The sequence below is a fragment of the Sciurus vulgaris genome (genome assembly GCF_902686455.1).
Source record: "Sciurus vulgaris genome assembly, chromosome: 11".
NCBI classification, from domain to species: domain Eukaryota; kingdom Metazoa; phylum Chordata; class Mammalia; order Rodentia; family Sciuridae; genus Sciurus; species Sciurus vulgaris.
In genome coordinates, this window is record NC_136472.1 from 7,293,077 (window position 1) to 7,309,023 (window position 15,947).

A 15,947-nucleotide genomic window follows, 5' to 3' on the forward strand; every position below is an offset into this window, starting at 1 on the left:
ACCCAGCTATCCCACTCCTCGGCCTATACCCAAAGGACTTAAAATCAGCACACTACAGAGATACAGCCACATCAATGTTCATAGCTGCTCAATTCACAATAGCCAGACTGTGGAACCAATCTAGATGTCCTTCAATTGATGAATGGATAAAGAAACTGTGGTATATGTATACAATGGAATATTACTCAGGTATAAAGAATAATAAAATTATGGCATTTGCAGGCAAATGGATGAAATTGGAGAATATCATGCTAAGGGAGATAAGCCAATCTCAAAAAAGAAAAGGATGAATGATCTCGCTGATAAGTGGATGATGACACATAATGAGGGGTGGGAGGGGGGCAAGAATGGAGGAAGGAGGGACTGTATAGAGGGAAAAGAGGGGTGGGAGGGGTGGGGGGGGAGGAAAAAATAACAGAATGAATCAAACATCATTACCCTATGTAAATGTATGATTACGCAAATGGTATGCTGTTACTCCATGTACAAACAGAAACAACATGTATACCATTTGTTTACAATGAAAATAAATTAAAATTAAAAAATAGTTATACTATACAAAAAACTCCAACAAATTGATGAAGAAAAACTGAGGCAAATGGGTCAAGCATTTGAACTGACAATATTATAGGAAAAAAAGTGCAAATGGCCAATAAATAAACTTCAGTCACAGTCAGGGAAATTCAATTTCTGAAGAAAATGAGAATTTTTTTCAGCCCTCAAATTTGCAAAAGTATTGTCTGTCTATTGCTGAGAAAACCACATTCACATACTGATGATATCGTGAATTCTACATCCTTCTTGAGAAATATTCAGGCAGTATTAAATTTTGTGCTCAGGTGTTTTCTGTTGTTTGGTTTGGTGATACTGGGATGGGACTGAATCCAGGGCCTTGCACATGCTAGGCGAGCACTCTACCACTGACCTATATCCTTATCCCTTTTTTTTTTTTTTTTAAACTGGGGATTGAACTCAGGAGTATTTTATTATCCATCAGTGTACACTTGGGTTGCTTCCACTTTCAGGCTATTATAGATAATGCTATGAATATTGGTGTACAAATATTATTTGAGTCCTTTCTTTTACTTCTCTTGGATACCCAACAGTGGAATTGCTGGATTTTGCTTGTTTTTTTTTAATTGAAGTATAATTTATAGACAGTGATAACTTCCTTTTCTGGTGTACAGTTCTTTGAGTTTTCACAGTCCCATGACCACCCACCATAATTGCAGTATAGAATGGTTCTGTTACCCTAGAAAGCTTTCTCATGGTGTCTCTTTGCAGCCAACTCCCATGTCTACGCATCTGGCAAACACTCCTGTTTCTTTTACTATAGTTTTGTCTTTTCTAAAATGTTGTTTAAATAGTCACATATATGTAGCTTTTTGAGTTTAGTACCTTTCACTAAACAATGCATCTGAATTCATCAATGTCATTGCTTGTATGGATAGTTAGTTCTTATTATCAATGATTGACATCCTATGAACGTACTACAATTTGTTTTTCCATTCCACAGTTGAAGGGCATCTAGATTGTTCCATTTTGAAAGATTAGGACTAAAAAGTTTGTGTACAGGCATTTGTGCAAACAAGTTTTAATATCTTTTGGTAAATATCTACAAAGCACAAGGTCGTTTTGAGCAATAACAAGATACTATAAAGTGTTGAGCACTATGTAAGATACACAGCTCCATAAATGGAGCTATTAGAAAAGTTTGCTACAAAATTTTATTATAAATCAAATGAAAAGAATATATAGGGGTGTGAGAGTATCTCAGTGGTAGAGTGCTTGCCACAGGAGACCCTGGGATTGATCTGCAGCACACACACACACACACACACACACACACACACACACAAGCACACACAAAATACAGGGGAAATTTGGGGGATTAGAGGATAAACCTGAATCCTACTTTTACAAAGAAAGACTCAGCTCTTCTGAAAGTTTTTTGTTTTGTTTTGTCGTTGCAAGGGATAAAACCCAGGATCTGATGCATGCTAAGCAAACACTACCACAGAGATACACCCCCAACCCCATTTTTTAAACTTTGTTATTTATTTATTTGTTTGTTTATGTGGTACTGAGGATCGAACCCAGGGCCTCACACATGCTAGGCAAGTGCTCTGCCACTGAGCCACAAACCCAGCCCCCCTACACCTTTTTTTTAAGTTGGGCCTAGTACTTCTCAAACTTTAGCATGCTTCCAAATGAACTAAAAGACTCTTAAAAACAGTTTCTAGGCTTTAACCCAGAGTTTCTGCCAGGCATGATGGCATGTGCCTCTAATTCCACCAACTCAGGAGGCTGAGGCAGGAGGATTGCCAAGTTCAAAGCCAGCCTCAGTAATTTAGCAAGGCCCTAAACAACTTAGTGAGACCCTGTCTGAAAATAAAAAATAGAAAGGGCTGGGAATGTGGCTCATAGGTTAAATAAGCATCCCTGGGTTTAATCCCCAATACAAAAAAAAAAAAAAAAAAGTTTCTGATATAGTCGATTTGAAGTCTCAGAATTTGCATTTCAAAGCTTCCAGGAAATGCTTATGCTCTAGCCCAGCAACCACAGGGGGACACACTATGAGAGCCATTAGCAGTGGAAAGGTTAGGTAAGGCAGAGAGAAGGAAGAGAAAGAAAGGTTTTCACAAGTTAGCCCTTCAGAAGTATCTAGCCTGAAGCAATGGCACCTGTCATCTCAGCTACTCAGGAGTCTGAGGCAGGAGGATTATAGGTTCAAGGCCAGCCTCAGCATCTTAAGAGAGACCCTGTCTCAAAATACAAAATAAAAAGGATTGGGGATGGAGATCAGTGGGCTGGGAATGAGGCTCATAGGTTAAGCATCCCTGGGTTCAATTGTCAGTACCAAAAAAAAAAAAAAAAAAAAAAAAAAAAAAATCAGACCCCATCTGAGTCTGAATTGAGACCACCATGTTTCTAGCTTTGTGACCTCAGGCAAGTTATATAAAAACTGCTTCGATTCTCATCTGTAACATGGAATAATAATAGTATTTACTTCATATTATTATCGAGAGGATTGAGCACATTTCTGTATTTAAAGTGTTTCAGATCAGAGGCAGGTGGTACATGCTTATAATTCCAAATACTTGGAAAGCTCACGGAGGAAGATCACAAGTTCAAGGCCAGCCTGGGCAACCTAGGCAGATCCTGTTTCAAAATTAAAAAACTTAAAAGCTGGGGATATAGCTCAGTATTTGCCTAGCATGCATGGGGCCCTAAGTTCAATCCCCTAGTACATAAAAAGAGAAGGGAAGCAAGGAGGGTAAAAGGGAGGAAAGAGAAAAGGAAAGGTTTAGGACAGAGCCTGGAACTTAATAGTATTCTATAATAAGCAAAATATAGATATTAGCTAGTATGATGAAACTTCCTTTTTAAGTAAGTTTAAAAGTGAATCAATTTAAAGAAAAGTATGTGGTAAATTATAGCACAGATGATTTACGGACATGGTAAAAACTGAGGGGTAACAGAAATGCTTGAATTTACAAAGATTTTTATTTTTTAGCTGTCAATGGACCTTTATTTATTTATAAGCAGTGCTGAGAATGGAACCCAGTGCCTCACATGCTAGGCAAGTGCTCTACCACTGAGCTACAACCCCAGCCCTTGAGTTGGGAAAGATTTCAAACTGTGCTCCCTGGGACTCTAGGGCTTTGGGGGAGTCCTATGACAGGACTAAGCATCTTTGGCTGCAGATCCACTTCTGCTTTGCAGATGGGGCTTTGAAACGTTTCAACAGTGTTCTGCTACATACAATTTAGAAACCACACAGCTAAGATTTCAGAAAGAGAGCAGCTAATGGGCATGTGGATCTCTTGAGAATGCTGAGTGGTAGGGAATGGTGAGTAGTTCAGCTCTCAATAGTTAAGCCCTGCTGTAATTCCCAAATGGAGGTGTGAGGTCAGGGGTTGGCTGTGGACAGAACCCAGGAATTTCTACAAGGGCCAGAAAGACATCCTCGGTCCCAGGCTTAAAAGGATTTGGCTCCTAGGGACCAAGCGGGACAGGAAAACAACCAGCATAAGTCTGGCCAGAAGGAACAGGGCCCAAGGCTGGTACTGGAGGTGATGCCAGCCTCGAAGTGGAAAACAGGCAGGGCCTGGGGACTGGGAGCAAAGCCATGGGCCTCAAAGCCAAAGCCAACTGACTGTAAAACCCCCTCCTGATTCCAAGCAGTCAGCACAGGGGCAAAGTGTGTAGCTCACCAGGTCATAAAAGCAGTTTTGTTAAGGATAGGAAAGCCAGATATGGCACTGCGGGGTTGGGGGTGTCAGGGGAATAGGTAAGTAGGGATCCCCAAATTCAAGGCCCATGTGCTATTACTTGGTTAGCAGCCGCTGGCTGAAAGAAGAACTTTCCGGGGCTGTCTCCAGGGGCCCATGTGGCCTCAGAATCACAGTCACTGCTCCCTTAACTTACCATGTACCAGGCTCTTGGCCAAGCACTCACTTAGTAATTAAGACTTAATTAGGTTAATTAAGAGTTTTTTTAACTTGTGAGTTAAAGAAATCAACTTGAGCCAGATTAATTTTAAAGGGAGGTGGGGTCCTGTATAGGGGGCTACAGGCTTGTTTCTTGAATCCCAGGGCAAGAGGCAGCTGACCTTAGCAAGAGCCCAGAGAGGACAAATCCAGGGTGGCTGGAATTTTCCGGCAACTCTTAAGTTGTCTCCGGGCACCTGCCTCATTCCTCCTCCTTAGTCAACTTGCTTTTTCTGATCCTCAGTTGCCAAGGCAGGGAGAAGAGGGTCACCCGAAGTTCCTACATTCCCGTTATAAGTCCAACCGCAGGGAGAAACTAAAGCTGGATCCCAGCACGGGTCAGGTCTATTTGGTTCCAGTCGGCCAAGTGAGGGGAAAAGAGAGGCCACACACAGAAATACAACTGCTGTGGCCCTCATTATGACCCTAAGAAGAAAGAGGGGCCTGAGGCCTGGTCGTGGATTTTTTTTTTTGGTATGGGATTGACTCCAGAGGTGCTTAACCACAGAGCTATAAACCCAGCCCTTTTTATTTTGAAACAGTGTCTTGCTAAATTGCTGAGACTGGCTTTGAACTTCTGATCCTCCTGCTTCGGTCTCCCGAGTTACTGGGATTACAGGTGTGTGCCACCACACCTGGCCAGTGTGTGGATTTTAATTCAGGTTTTCTGGCTCCAAAGATAAGGAATGACCCTGGGGCAGAGCACAGAGACAGAGAGATTATGTTCACCAAGTCCACTAAGGGACACAGAGAGTGACAAAAGCAAAGTTCCATATGAAAATAAAAGTTTAATTTGCCAAAGGAACTACACAATAACCCTCCTAAGACTGAGCAAGCAAGATTCTCTCCTCTTCCTCTGCAGGGGGAAGGTGCTCGGCAGGGAGGACAGAACAGACCCCAAGTGAGGCCCTGCTCAGAGGTGAGCAGGGGGCTGAGCTGAGTTTTTTCGGCCCTCGCCAGCAACGGGCCGGCCTCGCTCCTCCCAGATGGTGAGGCCGTCACAGGAGCAGATCTGCTTGGGGTTTTGGAAAAGGCCAGCAGAGCGTGCGATGATGCCACAAGCCAATCTGGGGAAGGATGTATGGTCAGAGTGGACTCCTGTCTGGCACCCACCAGGGTCCCATGTGCACCACGGGAAGAGAACAGCCTCCTGTTGAGGGCAGTTACCCACCTCTCCCCAGAGTTCCCTGTGATCTTGGATAAGGGGTGGCCACCCCGGCCCAGGTCATCTTCTCCCTCATCGACAACCAGGCTGCGACCAATCACGTCCCATACCTTTGAAGGGTGACAACAGTCTCAGACCCACTGTCCTGTCAGGAAGGGCCCCACCTTCTTTCCAGCTCACCTTCAGCAGCTCATCCTCTATCCGGAAGACAGCTCGGCCATCAGCATCAGCATGGACATTGCCCAGGTCTCCGCGGTGCTGGTACGAGACATGGTGGGGAGAAGGGTTACAGGGGGCGCGGCTGCTACCTTCGGCTCTGTAGTATCTGATTTCTCTTCCCACTTCCCCAAACCACCAATTTCTTTCTGTGAGTCCAGTCCAATAGGAGCAAGGGATGGTCTAGGACTCTAAGGAAGGCAACTGGACACTCCCTCCCTGAACGAAAATCCTGGGGGAAAATGCCAGTGCCTTGGCAAGTGCCAGCATCCCCGTCCTGCACAGTCGCCCCATTGGGCCAGCCTGTCCTTCCTACATTATCCAGCCCTGCTTGCAGCCTCGTTAGACCAGTCTTGCTTCTTTCCAAGCCCAGGTCTCCAGCCTCCTGTTGCCTCTGCCAGCCCTTGGCAGTCATCAGTTCCCCTAGGCTTAAATTGCCATAGTTGGCTTCTCTGACCATCGCAGCAGCCAGCATCACTTCCCTGACTCCTGGTTCGAGGAACAGAGAGAACATGAGAGGGCAAAGGGCCTGTCCTGGCCCCAGAAGCTGGCTCTGCCCCACTTCTCCCTGGAAGGTAAGAAAAAGCATCCAGCTGGGCGCAGCGGTGCACGCCTGTAATCCCAGTGGCTTGGGAGGCTGAGGCAGGAGAATGGTGAATTCAAAGTCTGCCTCAGCAAAAGTGAGGTACTAAGCAACTCAATGAGACCCTGACTCTAAATAAAATACAAAATAGGGCTGGGGATGTGGCTCAGTGGCCGAGTGCCCCTGAGTAGTTCAATTCCCAGTACCCACCCCCTGCAAAAAAGAAAAAGCATCCCAATTCATCTGAACATCTCCAGTCAGACACTCTGCCAGGCACACAGGGAACGTATATGGTCTCCATCCTCAAAGATCTCAGATATGAAATAGATATGATTGAGAACCACAGCTGAGGCTGGGTATGGTTGCCCACGCCTATAATCCCAATGACTCAGGAGACTGAGGCAGGATGGCAAGTTTAAGGCCAACTTCAGCAACTTAATGAGACCCTGTCTCAAAATAAAAAGTGAAGAGAGCTGGGGATGTGGCTCAATGACAAAGCACCCTGGGTTCAATCCACAGTACCAAAAATAAATGAAAGGAAACACAGGTGAGGACAACAGCTGGTGGGTCTCAGGGTGACAGGACCTTGCCAGTAAGCCACAAACATCTGTGCAAATAAATCACCCCTGACCTGACACTTGGGAAAACGCAAGTGCTGGAGCCAGTGTGGGCTGGTGCACAGGCCTTGCTACTGAACAGCAAAACACACCAGCACGTGGTGACAGGGCTGACAGTGGCAAGAATACTGGTTCTGCTTTATCTTCATGTCCAGAGGGGCATCTGCGGTTGGCACTTAGCACTTTTTGTTATGTCGCCCTGTGTTGGGGACTTTAATGCAAAAACATCAAGGTGGGGGAGGTGACAGAGCCTGGGCTGGGGGCAGGCTGGGCAGTGTGGCTCACTGGCGGCATGACCCTGCAGGGAGTCAGGGAGAAGCTGCCTTTCCAGTCCCTCCCCTCAGCACACAGGCAAGAAGAATTGGGCCAGGGAATCCTTGAATGCCACACTAAGAAGCTGGGCCCAGTCTGTACCCTCAGGCATTGGGGGGCCAAGAAGGGTTTCAGGCAGGAGCATGGTATGGTTCCTCTAGGCTCCGGAGCAATCCCTCAGCACAGTGTATGAAGAGGAAAGACTAAAGAGAGCTGAGAGAAGGAAGGAAAGGGAAGGAAGCCTAGGGACTATCAGAAGATGTACAGGCTTGGATATAAATTCCCAAAGTGAATTCATTTCCATCTGGGCAAAATCAGGTGCTGATCCCCAAAAGGAACCAGGAGATCTTGTGGCAGCTTTGGCTGCTGAGCTGTTGCTCACTTTTTCCTGGGGTACAAATGGCTGCCAACTCCATCCACTTTGGGGCAAAGATACAGGTCATAAGGTAGTTTCCTGACCTTCAGAAACACTCCTGCTGTGCCAGCCTCCTGGCTTTGCTTGGGGTTTCCCCTGCCAGGTCTGCCATTCCCACTCTCATGCTCTCCACCTGCCCACCTGTTTCAAGGCTCAAGGAGGCAGACAGGGTGGAGATGCACCTCCCCTATTCACATTCTGTGTGCTCTACCCGCTGGAGCACGGGGTAGATGGTCACTTCCTAGATCAGGTTACAACAAGAACCTGGCTTCAGTCTTGGAGGCTCTCACTCTCTCGCTCACGTGCACAGAAGGAAGCCGGCTGCTGTGCTGTGAGCTACCCTAGAGAGAGAACCACGTGACAAAGGGCTGACGCATCTGGTCGACAGCCAGGGAGGACCCGGGGCCTGCCAACAGCAACCCCAGCAAGCTGGGGAACAGATCCTCCCGATGCTGAGCCCTCAATGACTGCAGCCCAGGAGATCCTGAGCCAGACACTCAGATTCTGGCCCAGAGAAACTGTGAGGTGATCAAAGTCTGCTGTTTCATGCACTAATAATGAGTCATTTGATTTGAGGCAAGAGATCACTTATGCTCTGAACCCTAAGGATGAGGATGTTTTGCCTCCCCAACTTCTCAGGGGTGAAATTAGAGACTTTGAACACTAGAAACAGGACAGCGCTGTCCAAAATCCAAAACAATCCGTTACATGAAATAACAAACATACAGGTTGAATAACCCTGACCCAAAATGCTTGAGGTCAGTGTTTGATTTCCAAGTGTTTCAGATTTTAGAAGAGTCTCATACACTTTACTGGTTGAGCATCTCTAATCCAAAATTCCAAACTTAAAAATGTACTCTACTCAACAATAGAGCTCTTGCCTGGCATGTTCAACCCCCAGTACTGCCATCCCTTCCAAAAAAAAAGTACTCAATTCGAAGTTCCAGATTTTAGAGCATCGAGACTTTGGATTTTAAGGTTAGAGAGACCTGTACCGCGGTTTCATTGGTTTTGTGTCAGAGGTTGAAAATGTTAATCAAGATAGAAAATAAAGCTGGGCATGGTGGTGCACACTGAGCAACTCAGGAGGCTGAGGCAGGAGGATTGCAATTTCAAGGCCAGCCTCAGCAACTTAGGGAGAACCCTGAGCAATTTAGTGAGACCCTGTCTCAAAAATAAAAAAATAAATAAAAGGGCTGGGGATGTGGTTCAGTGGATAAGCATCCCTGGGTTCAATCCCTGGTACCCCCCAAAAAAATTCATATTTAAAGAAAATTAAATATAAAAATAAAATATACAGGCAAGAGAAAGTATTTTATAAGGTAAACAAATTTTGAAGATCTCATGTGTAATGAGAGGCAGATGTGAACAAAAGATAGAAAATAAAAACAAGGCCCTAAGTCCTGCGATATTAGAAGAGCTGGCAGTCTGCCAGCATCAGGAACCAGAACCTGCCCTTGGGCTGTGTCTCCAAGAGAAGGGAGGACACACCCCAACAGAAAGGAGATCCCATGAGGTGTGACAGGGCATTAAGGAACATGCAATCCCCCATTCAATGGCTTCCCAGCCCCGGGGAAGACATCAGGAAGAAAGTCTCAGGTTAGTGTGAACAGGCCTTCTACACCCCTTTGATGTCCTCTAATCTACACTTTGACAAAGATAAAGTAGGTTGAGTCCCCAAACCTGTCAGGCCAGTCTCTAGTAGGCTTAATAACCTTTTTTTTTTTTTTTTTTTTTTTTTTTTTTTAACTTTTGTTGATTCATTTTTATGTGGTAATATCAAGTTTCTAGTTAAAAATAAATTTACCTCAGCTACTGTGAGCCTGCAGTCCTAGCTCTTGGGGAGGCTGAGGCAGGATTGCTAAGACCAGTCTGGGCTTAATATAGCAAGACCCCATCTCAGCCAGTCAGTCAGTCAATCAATCAATCTTCCTTAGTGATATGAAATGAGGTCTTGATATGTTTCAGAATACTGGTAGAGAAGGGCTGGGAATGTAGATGAAATAAGAGTGACAATGAATTGGTAACCTGAAGCTAGATGACAAGGACATGAGAGTTTTTGAAATTTGTTGCTCTACTTTGGAACATGTTGAAACTTTCTGTGATTGATTGAAAATAATAATAATACAACTAAATTTATTGAAGGAAAAAAACGAGTCAACTTAAACGACTGAGGAGTAGTACAAGCTCTACTCAGATAAGACAAAAATCTTTAAGGTGGCATGTGACTGACTGACTCCCTGAAGTAAAGGAAACAATTTTTTATTTTTTTAAATAAGCTGAATAAAATGAAATGAGAGGAAAAGACCCCATCACATGCCAAAGCCCCAGAAGCTGCCTGCCCAGCCCCTGAGACCTTGGGTTCTCTCTACACACGAGCCCCGCCCAGACCAACACTTACCCGGTCAGAGTCCTGGGGGCCTCCATGAGACGTTCCATCAGGGTTAAAGTGGTCCCCACAGCTAAGGAGGAAAAGTAGCAGGTGGGCAGCAAAACAGCAGCTCCCAGGCCAGCTGGTTCACCACCTTCTCTATCTACATTGTTTCATTCAAGGAACAGGCTTAAGCCATTCCAGGCTTTGGGCAGATGGCAACAAGAAGAATGGGTTTGGGTAGAAGAATGGGTTTGGGTTCTGTCCTGAATAATAATGTGCAGGAGAGTCACAGAGGAGTAAACAACTAAGTATATCCCAGTAGGACAAACACCCTGTCACAGACCCAGCCCTTCCTGTATCCAGGAGTCGCTTTCCCTCTGCGAGGCAGTACAGTGAGTGGTTCCCAGCAGGAGCCTCAGAGTCAGACCTTGACTCAAATCCCAACTCTACCTTTCACATCCTCTGGGATCTTTAGTAAAATCATTTACTCTTTGAGCCTCAGATTCTTATCTGTAGGCTGGGCCTCCTGGGGTACTTGTGAGGATCAGGTATGAAAGCACACAGCTGAGGACACTATCGGGGACATTATAGATGATGTACCTGCTGCAGTTCATCGTGAGGTCGCCATACTGATGGATGTGGAGTCCATGCAGCCCAGGTTCTAGGCCATCAATGGTTCCCTCGATGAGGCAGCGCTCAGGGGTCAACTGTAGGAAGCGCACCACCCCCTGCACGGTGCCAGGGCCCCCCAGAATGGCCACTGCTGCCCCCAGATTCTCTGCAAAGTATTGGACACTCAGGCTGGTTTGTCACCTCACCTTGCCTTACCTCTTCATCAGGCTCAAGAAGGGTAGGGAGTCTCACATGACTTTCACACTGTCCCAAAGCCACTCCAACCCAGAGTCTGAGAATCCTCTGGTTAGATTTGTGCCAGCAGTGCACCACCTCCCTCCCGGAGAGTCAGAGGCCAAGGCCACAGTGGTCACTCACGCAGCTGGCTGCTGCCCATGCCCTTGAGTACGGCCTGCCGCCCAGTGCCTTCCAGGAGCGCCTGCACCTCCTGGCTAGGCAGAGTGGTCTGCACCAAGACCATCTGGTTCTCCAGCTGCACCTCCACACCCTGGACACCTGGGAGGAGAGAGAGGGCAGAAGGCGGCACAGGGGTGGCACCCGTGCTCACGGCAGGCAGAGGCAGACAGACACCCATAACTCAACCCACCTTCCCACGGTCAGAGGTCAGTGTGGAGGCTTTTTTCTAGCTGGGTGAACTTGAAGAAGCTTTCTGTGAGTACTTTCTGCATACTAATTAGGTATTGTTTATAACTTTTTTTTTTTTTTTTTTTTGGGGTGCTGGGGATCGAACCCAGGGCCTTGTGCTTACAAGGCAAGTACTCTACCAACTGTGTTTATAACTTGAAACAGAAAATTCTTCTTCAAATAGTTTTATAAAAGTGGGTTGTCCATAGCAGCATTATTTGTGACATCTAAAAGGCAAAAACAACCTAAATGCCCATCAACTGATGAATGGATAAACAAAAACAATATCCATACCATGCGATATTAGCCATAAGAAGAAATGAAGTCTGGATACGTGACAACATGCCTGAGCCTCCAAACACTTTGCTATGTCAGAGCCAGTCACAAAAGACCACATATGTTAAATGAAGCCTGTTTTTGGGTATTGGGAAGTGAATACAGGGGCACTTTACCACTGAGCTACATTCCCAGTCATCCGTCTGTGCATATCCCTCACCACCAGGAATTTATCCCGGGGTACTTAACCACTGAGTCACATCCTAAGCCCTTTTTAGTTTTTGAGACAGGTCCTCCCTTACTGAGGCTGGCCTTGAACTTTCGATCCTCCTGCCTCAGCCTCCCAAGTGGCTGGGATTATAGGCTTGTGCCACCACGCCCAGCACATGCCATTTATATGAAATGTTCAGGATAGGCAAATCTACAGACAGAAAATAAGTTAGGAGTCAGGGTAGGGGAACAAGAAATTGATATAGTATTAAAGTTAAAGGATATAGGACTTCTTGTATAAAATCATGAAAATGTAAAATTGACAGTGATGGCTGCACAACTCTGAATATGCTAACTGAATCATTTTAAATAGGTGAATTTATGAGGTGTGAATTGTATCTCAATAAAGCTGTTACATGCATTAAAAGTGGGGAGGGTGCTTATCACTACTGTCCTGAAAGCTGATTTTTTTTTTTTTTTTTGCGGTGGGGATCGAACCCAGGGCTTTGTGCTTGCAAGGCAAGCACTCTACCAACTGAACTATCTCCCCAGCCCATGAGAGCTGATGTTGACAGAGGCTGAGGGACCAGGCACCATGGGCCAGGTCCTCCTTGATGATTTATTTTACCACTGCTGACTCATTTGATACCTAGAGTAACCCTGTGAATTAGGTATTAGTATTCCTATTTTCAGGTAAGGACACTGAGGCACAGAGAAATGAAGAAACTTGCTTGAAGTTACACTGTAGTGTTATGGAATTGGGTACTCCAGGCAGCCTTGCTCCAGAGTGCAGGCACTTAACCCAGACACTCCACTCACCCCAAGAAGCAGCCTCTCACTTCCAGGCTGGGCTGGGCCCCTACACACTTGTCCCGAAGCAGCTCCTACTTTCCCCAAGTAACTCACTCTGCACGACTATAATCCTGTTTCACTCTCTAGGCTGTTAGCTCTGTGAGAGCAGGAGCTCTGTGTGGTTTGCAGGGGTCAAGTTCAAAAGTCAGTGTGGGGTTGGGGTTGGGGCTCAGTGGTAGAGCACTTGCCTAGAATGTGTAAGGCACTGGGTTTGATTCTCAGCACTGCATATAAATAGATGAATAAAATAAAAGTCTATCAATATCTAAAAAAAATTTCTTTTAAGTCAGTGTGTCAGAAAAACAACCTATGGAGTCCTCATTGCCCTTGAATTCCCTGCAGTCACCCTGTGTACGTAAGCCTGCAGGATTCTCATATACTCTTGTGAAAAGAGCCTCAAGTAACTAATGCATGTTATCTGAGTTATGTCTTTAAAAAATCACCCTGAATTTAACATAGAAAAGCTACTGGACGGGAAACAGAGGCAACGGGGGGGCAGAGATGAGGTTCTTGTACAGGCCAGGGAGAGGCGAGGGGAACTTCCATTAGTATACGGGCCTGAATGTGTTTTGTACACACAACAAATGACTTCTTCATGGCCTGGTCTAGATGGGTTTCTAGGCCCTGGTGTCTTCCAAGAAGAGCTGAATTTCTGCTTCTAAAGCTCCTTGTAGCTATGTCCCTTTTGAATTTTTGACCTGAGTCTGAACCAGAAGTCTCATTATACAGCAAAGCAAAGAAGTTCATCTTGGCTGGTGAACTTCTGAGTGTGACTAGGCCAGACTTTGGTTAGCCAGGGCCTAGTAGGAGAAAAGAGAGGCCACAGGAACTACAGAGCAAGTGATAAGGGTTCAAGGGGGTGAGCCTTGGACTGGAAGATCTTTAGACTCACCCCTGTGGGGAGAGCAAAGCCCTACTTCCCAAGGCCCCAGGTAATACTCCCCTCTCTCTGGAAACTGCAATTCCCCTGACCAGACCATGAGAAACCCAAGCTGGCTGGAGTTACCCAAACCAGAAAACACAGGGTCACCAGAAGTCTCTTTCTGGTGCCTAAGAAACCTGCTGAGGACTGCCCTCTGTGCAACAAAAACTCCATCTGTCTGCTTTCCCAGCAGTAATGTTTCAAAGGAAATGGAGGGCACTTTGTCCTGGAAAAGCTTTGGTGAGACACTCAGATCTCAGTGGAAAGGCTCAATCTCCATGAGACCCTCACCTGCCATCCCAAAAAAGAACCTAAACCCACTCGCAAACTCAGCATCAAGATCTGTCCCCTTGGGCTGGGGATATAGCTCAGTTAGTAGAGTGCTTGCCTTGAATGCATGAGGCCCTGGGTTCAATCCCTTAGCACAAAAAAAAAAAAAAAAAAAAAACCTGTCCCCTCAGGATTGAGGATGTAGCTCAGTGGTAAAGCACCTGCCTAGCACGCATGAGGCCCTGATCCCCATAACTGCAAAAACAAAAACAAAAAAACTGTCTCCTCACTGTCCCTCCAAGCAGACCACCATCTGTAAGCCCTTCCTCTGATAGTCCCCTGAGATTTACTGGGCTCCTACTACCTGCCCAAGACTTTGCTAAAATACTTTACAGGTATTAGCTAATTACTCATATCGATTCTCCAGGGTAACTTCTATATCATCCCAATTTAAACACTACAGAAATGTAGGCACAAAAAGTCACATGTATGAAGTCTACAGTAAGTGGCAAATAGGGGATTTGAACCCAAACAGCTCAGACTCCAGAGTGCACCCTGCTAACCCCAACACCCACACACCCTAGGCAGGGTGCAGGGTCACTGTCCTTGCTTCAGAACCCACCTCATCTCCTGCCCTCTCAGAACCACTCTTCCTGTTCTGTAAATGCCACCTGGGCAAGACTTACATGCTCATCTTTACCAAAGCACAGGGGTGAACCTTCTCCCTAAAAGCCTCTTAGTGTCTGGCCCATCCCTACAGAATGGCTGGATGAACATTTAACAGAATCAAAGGAAGCCAGTTGCCAGGACCATGCCAGTGGCTCTACATTCAAATCTTTCTGATTGTGCCAGGTCACCTCCAGACCTTCTGGTCTTTGAAAAATGCACCAGGGCCAAGGCTGCTGTTTGCTTTGTCAAGATTGTTGCCTAAGCAAGAACTGCCTGTGCTGCAGGAAACTCCCTCCATAGGAGGAGCTATACTCTGATTCCTCACTCTAGGGCACTAGAGGCTCAGGACAGAGCAGGTCAGGCAGTTAGAACCAGTACAGGGCTCTGGCAGGATAAGCTTGAGACCTGCATGCTAGCCTCTGCCTCCGGGTCTTTGTGACTCAGAATATTCCTTTCACTCTCTGGGTATCCGTTTCTGCATCTGTAAAATGGGATTAGGGCTGGACTAATAGACTGGCTTGGTTCTTCCCAGAGGACCAGAAAGGTTTATCCAGCTCTTACCTGCCACCCCTTGCAGGGACTTGCGCACCGCGTCCACGCAGCTCTGACAGGTCATCTGTACCGCGAACTCCAACTGCAAGGGAGGCAGAGACGAGACTATGAGGACTGGGGACCTATCTGGCCTGACCATATTTCACCACCTGACCTTCCCTGTGATCACTCCACCGCCTTGAGACGTGCCTCACGTGACCCCTCTTCAAGTCCCTTCTGTTTTGGGGGACGGGTAGTCTCCTGGGGGTTGAACCCAGAGTTACATTCCCAGCCCCTTTTTAAACTTTTTTTTTTTTTTTTTTTTTCCTCCGAGACAGGGTCTAGCTAAATTGCTGAGGCTGGCCTTGAACTTGCGATCTTCCCGCCTCGGCCTCCTGAGTCGCTGGGATTACAGGCGTGCGCCACCACGACTGGCTAGAGCCCCTTCTTCATCGCCTCTCCTGATCATTCTAGGGCCGTGGTTTCTCCCAGCAACGCTCACGCCACGGACCTCGCTACCCTCACGCCCGGTGGTCACAGGCGCCGGCCATGGTGCCTGCCACTTCCCGGCTTCCCAAGATAACGATCACCCCAGGGGCTGAGGTTGTGCCGGGCGGGGCTCCACTCGAAGCTCCGCTCTCACCGTGCACAGGGTCCCACTGTCCCCCGAGTCCGAAGCCATCCTAGACCGGGTCACCGCCCGGCTGACCCCAGCTACTTAAGTCCGGAGGACAACCCCGCGCAGCGACGCGGGGGGCGGAGCCCCGGGAGCCACTCTTTGCCCC

At 46.7% G+C, this 15,947-nt stretch overlaps 1 protein-coding gene across 1 annotated transcript; it reads right to left on the bottom strand.

Annotated features, from left to right (window-relative positions):
* Window positions 1-5,261: 5,261 nt before the first annotated feature.
* CCS (copper chaperone for superoxide dismutase) lies at window positions 5,262-15,942 on the bottom strand. Its single transcript, XM_079105452.1, has 8 exons — window positions 15,806-15,942; window positions 15,193-15,265; window positions 11,166-11,303; window positions 10,776-10,953; window positions 10,203-10,263; window positions 5,839-5,916; window positions 5,665-5,768; window positions 5,262-5,560 (listed from the first exon to the last, which is right to left on the bottom strand). Exons 1-8 carry the CDS (start codon window positions 15,842-15,844, stop codon window positions 5,407-5,409), a joined length of 825 nt encoding a protein of 274 aa, XP_078961578.1. The 5' UTR covers window positions 15,845-15,942; the 3' UTR covers window positions 5,262-5,406.
* Window positions 15,943-15,947: the final 5 nt, after the last annotated feature.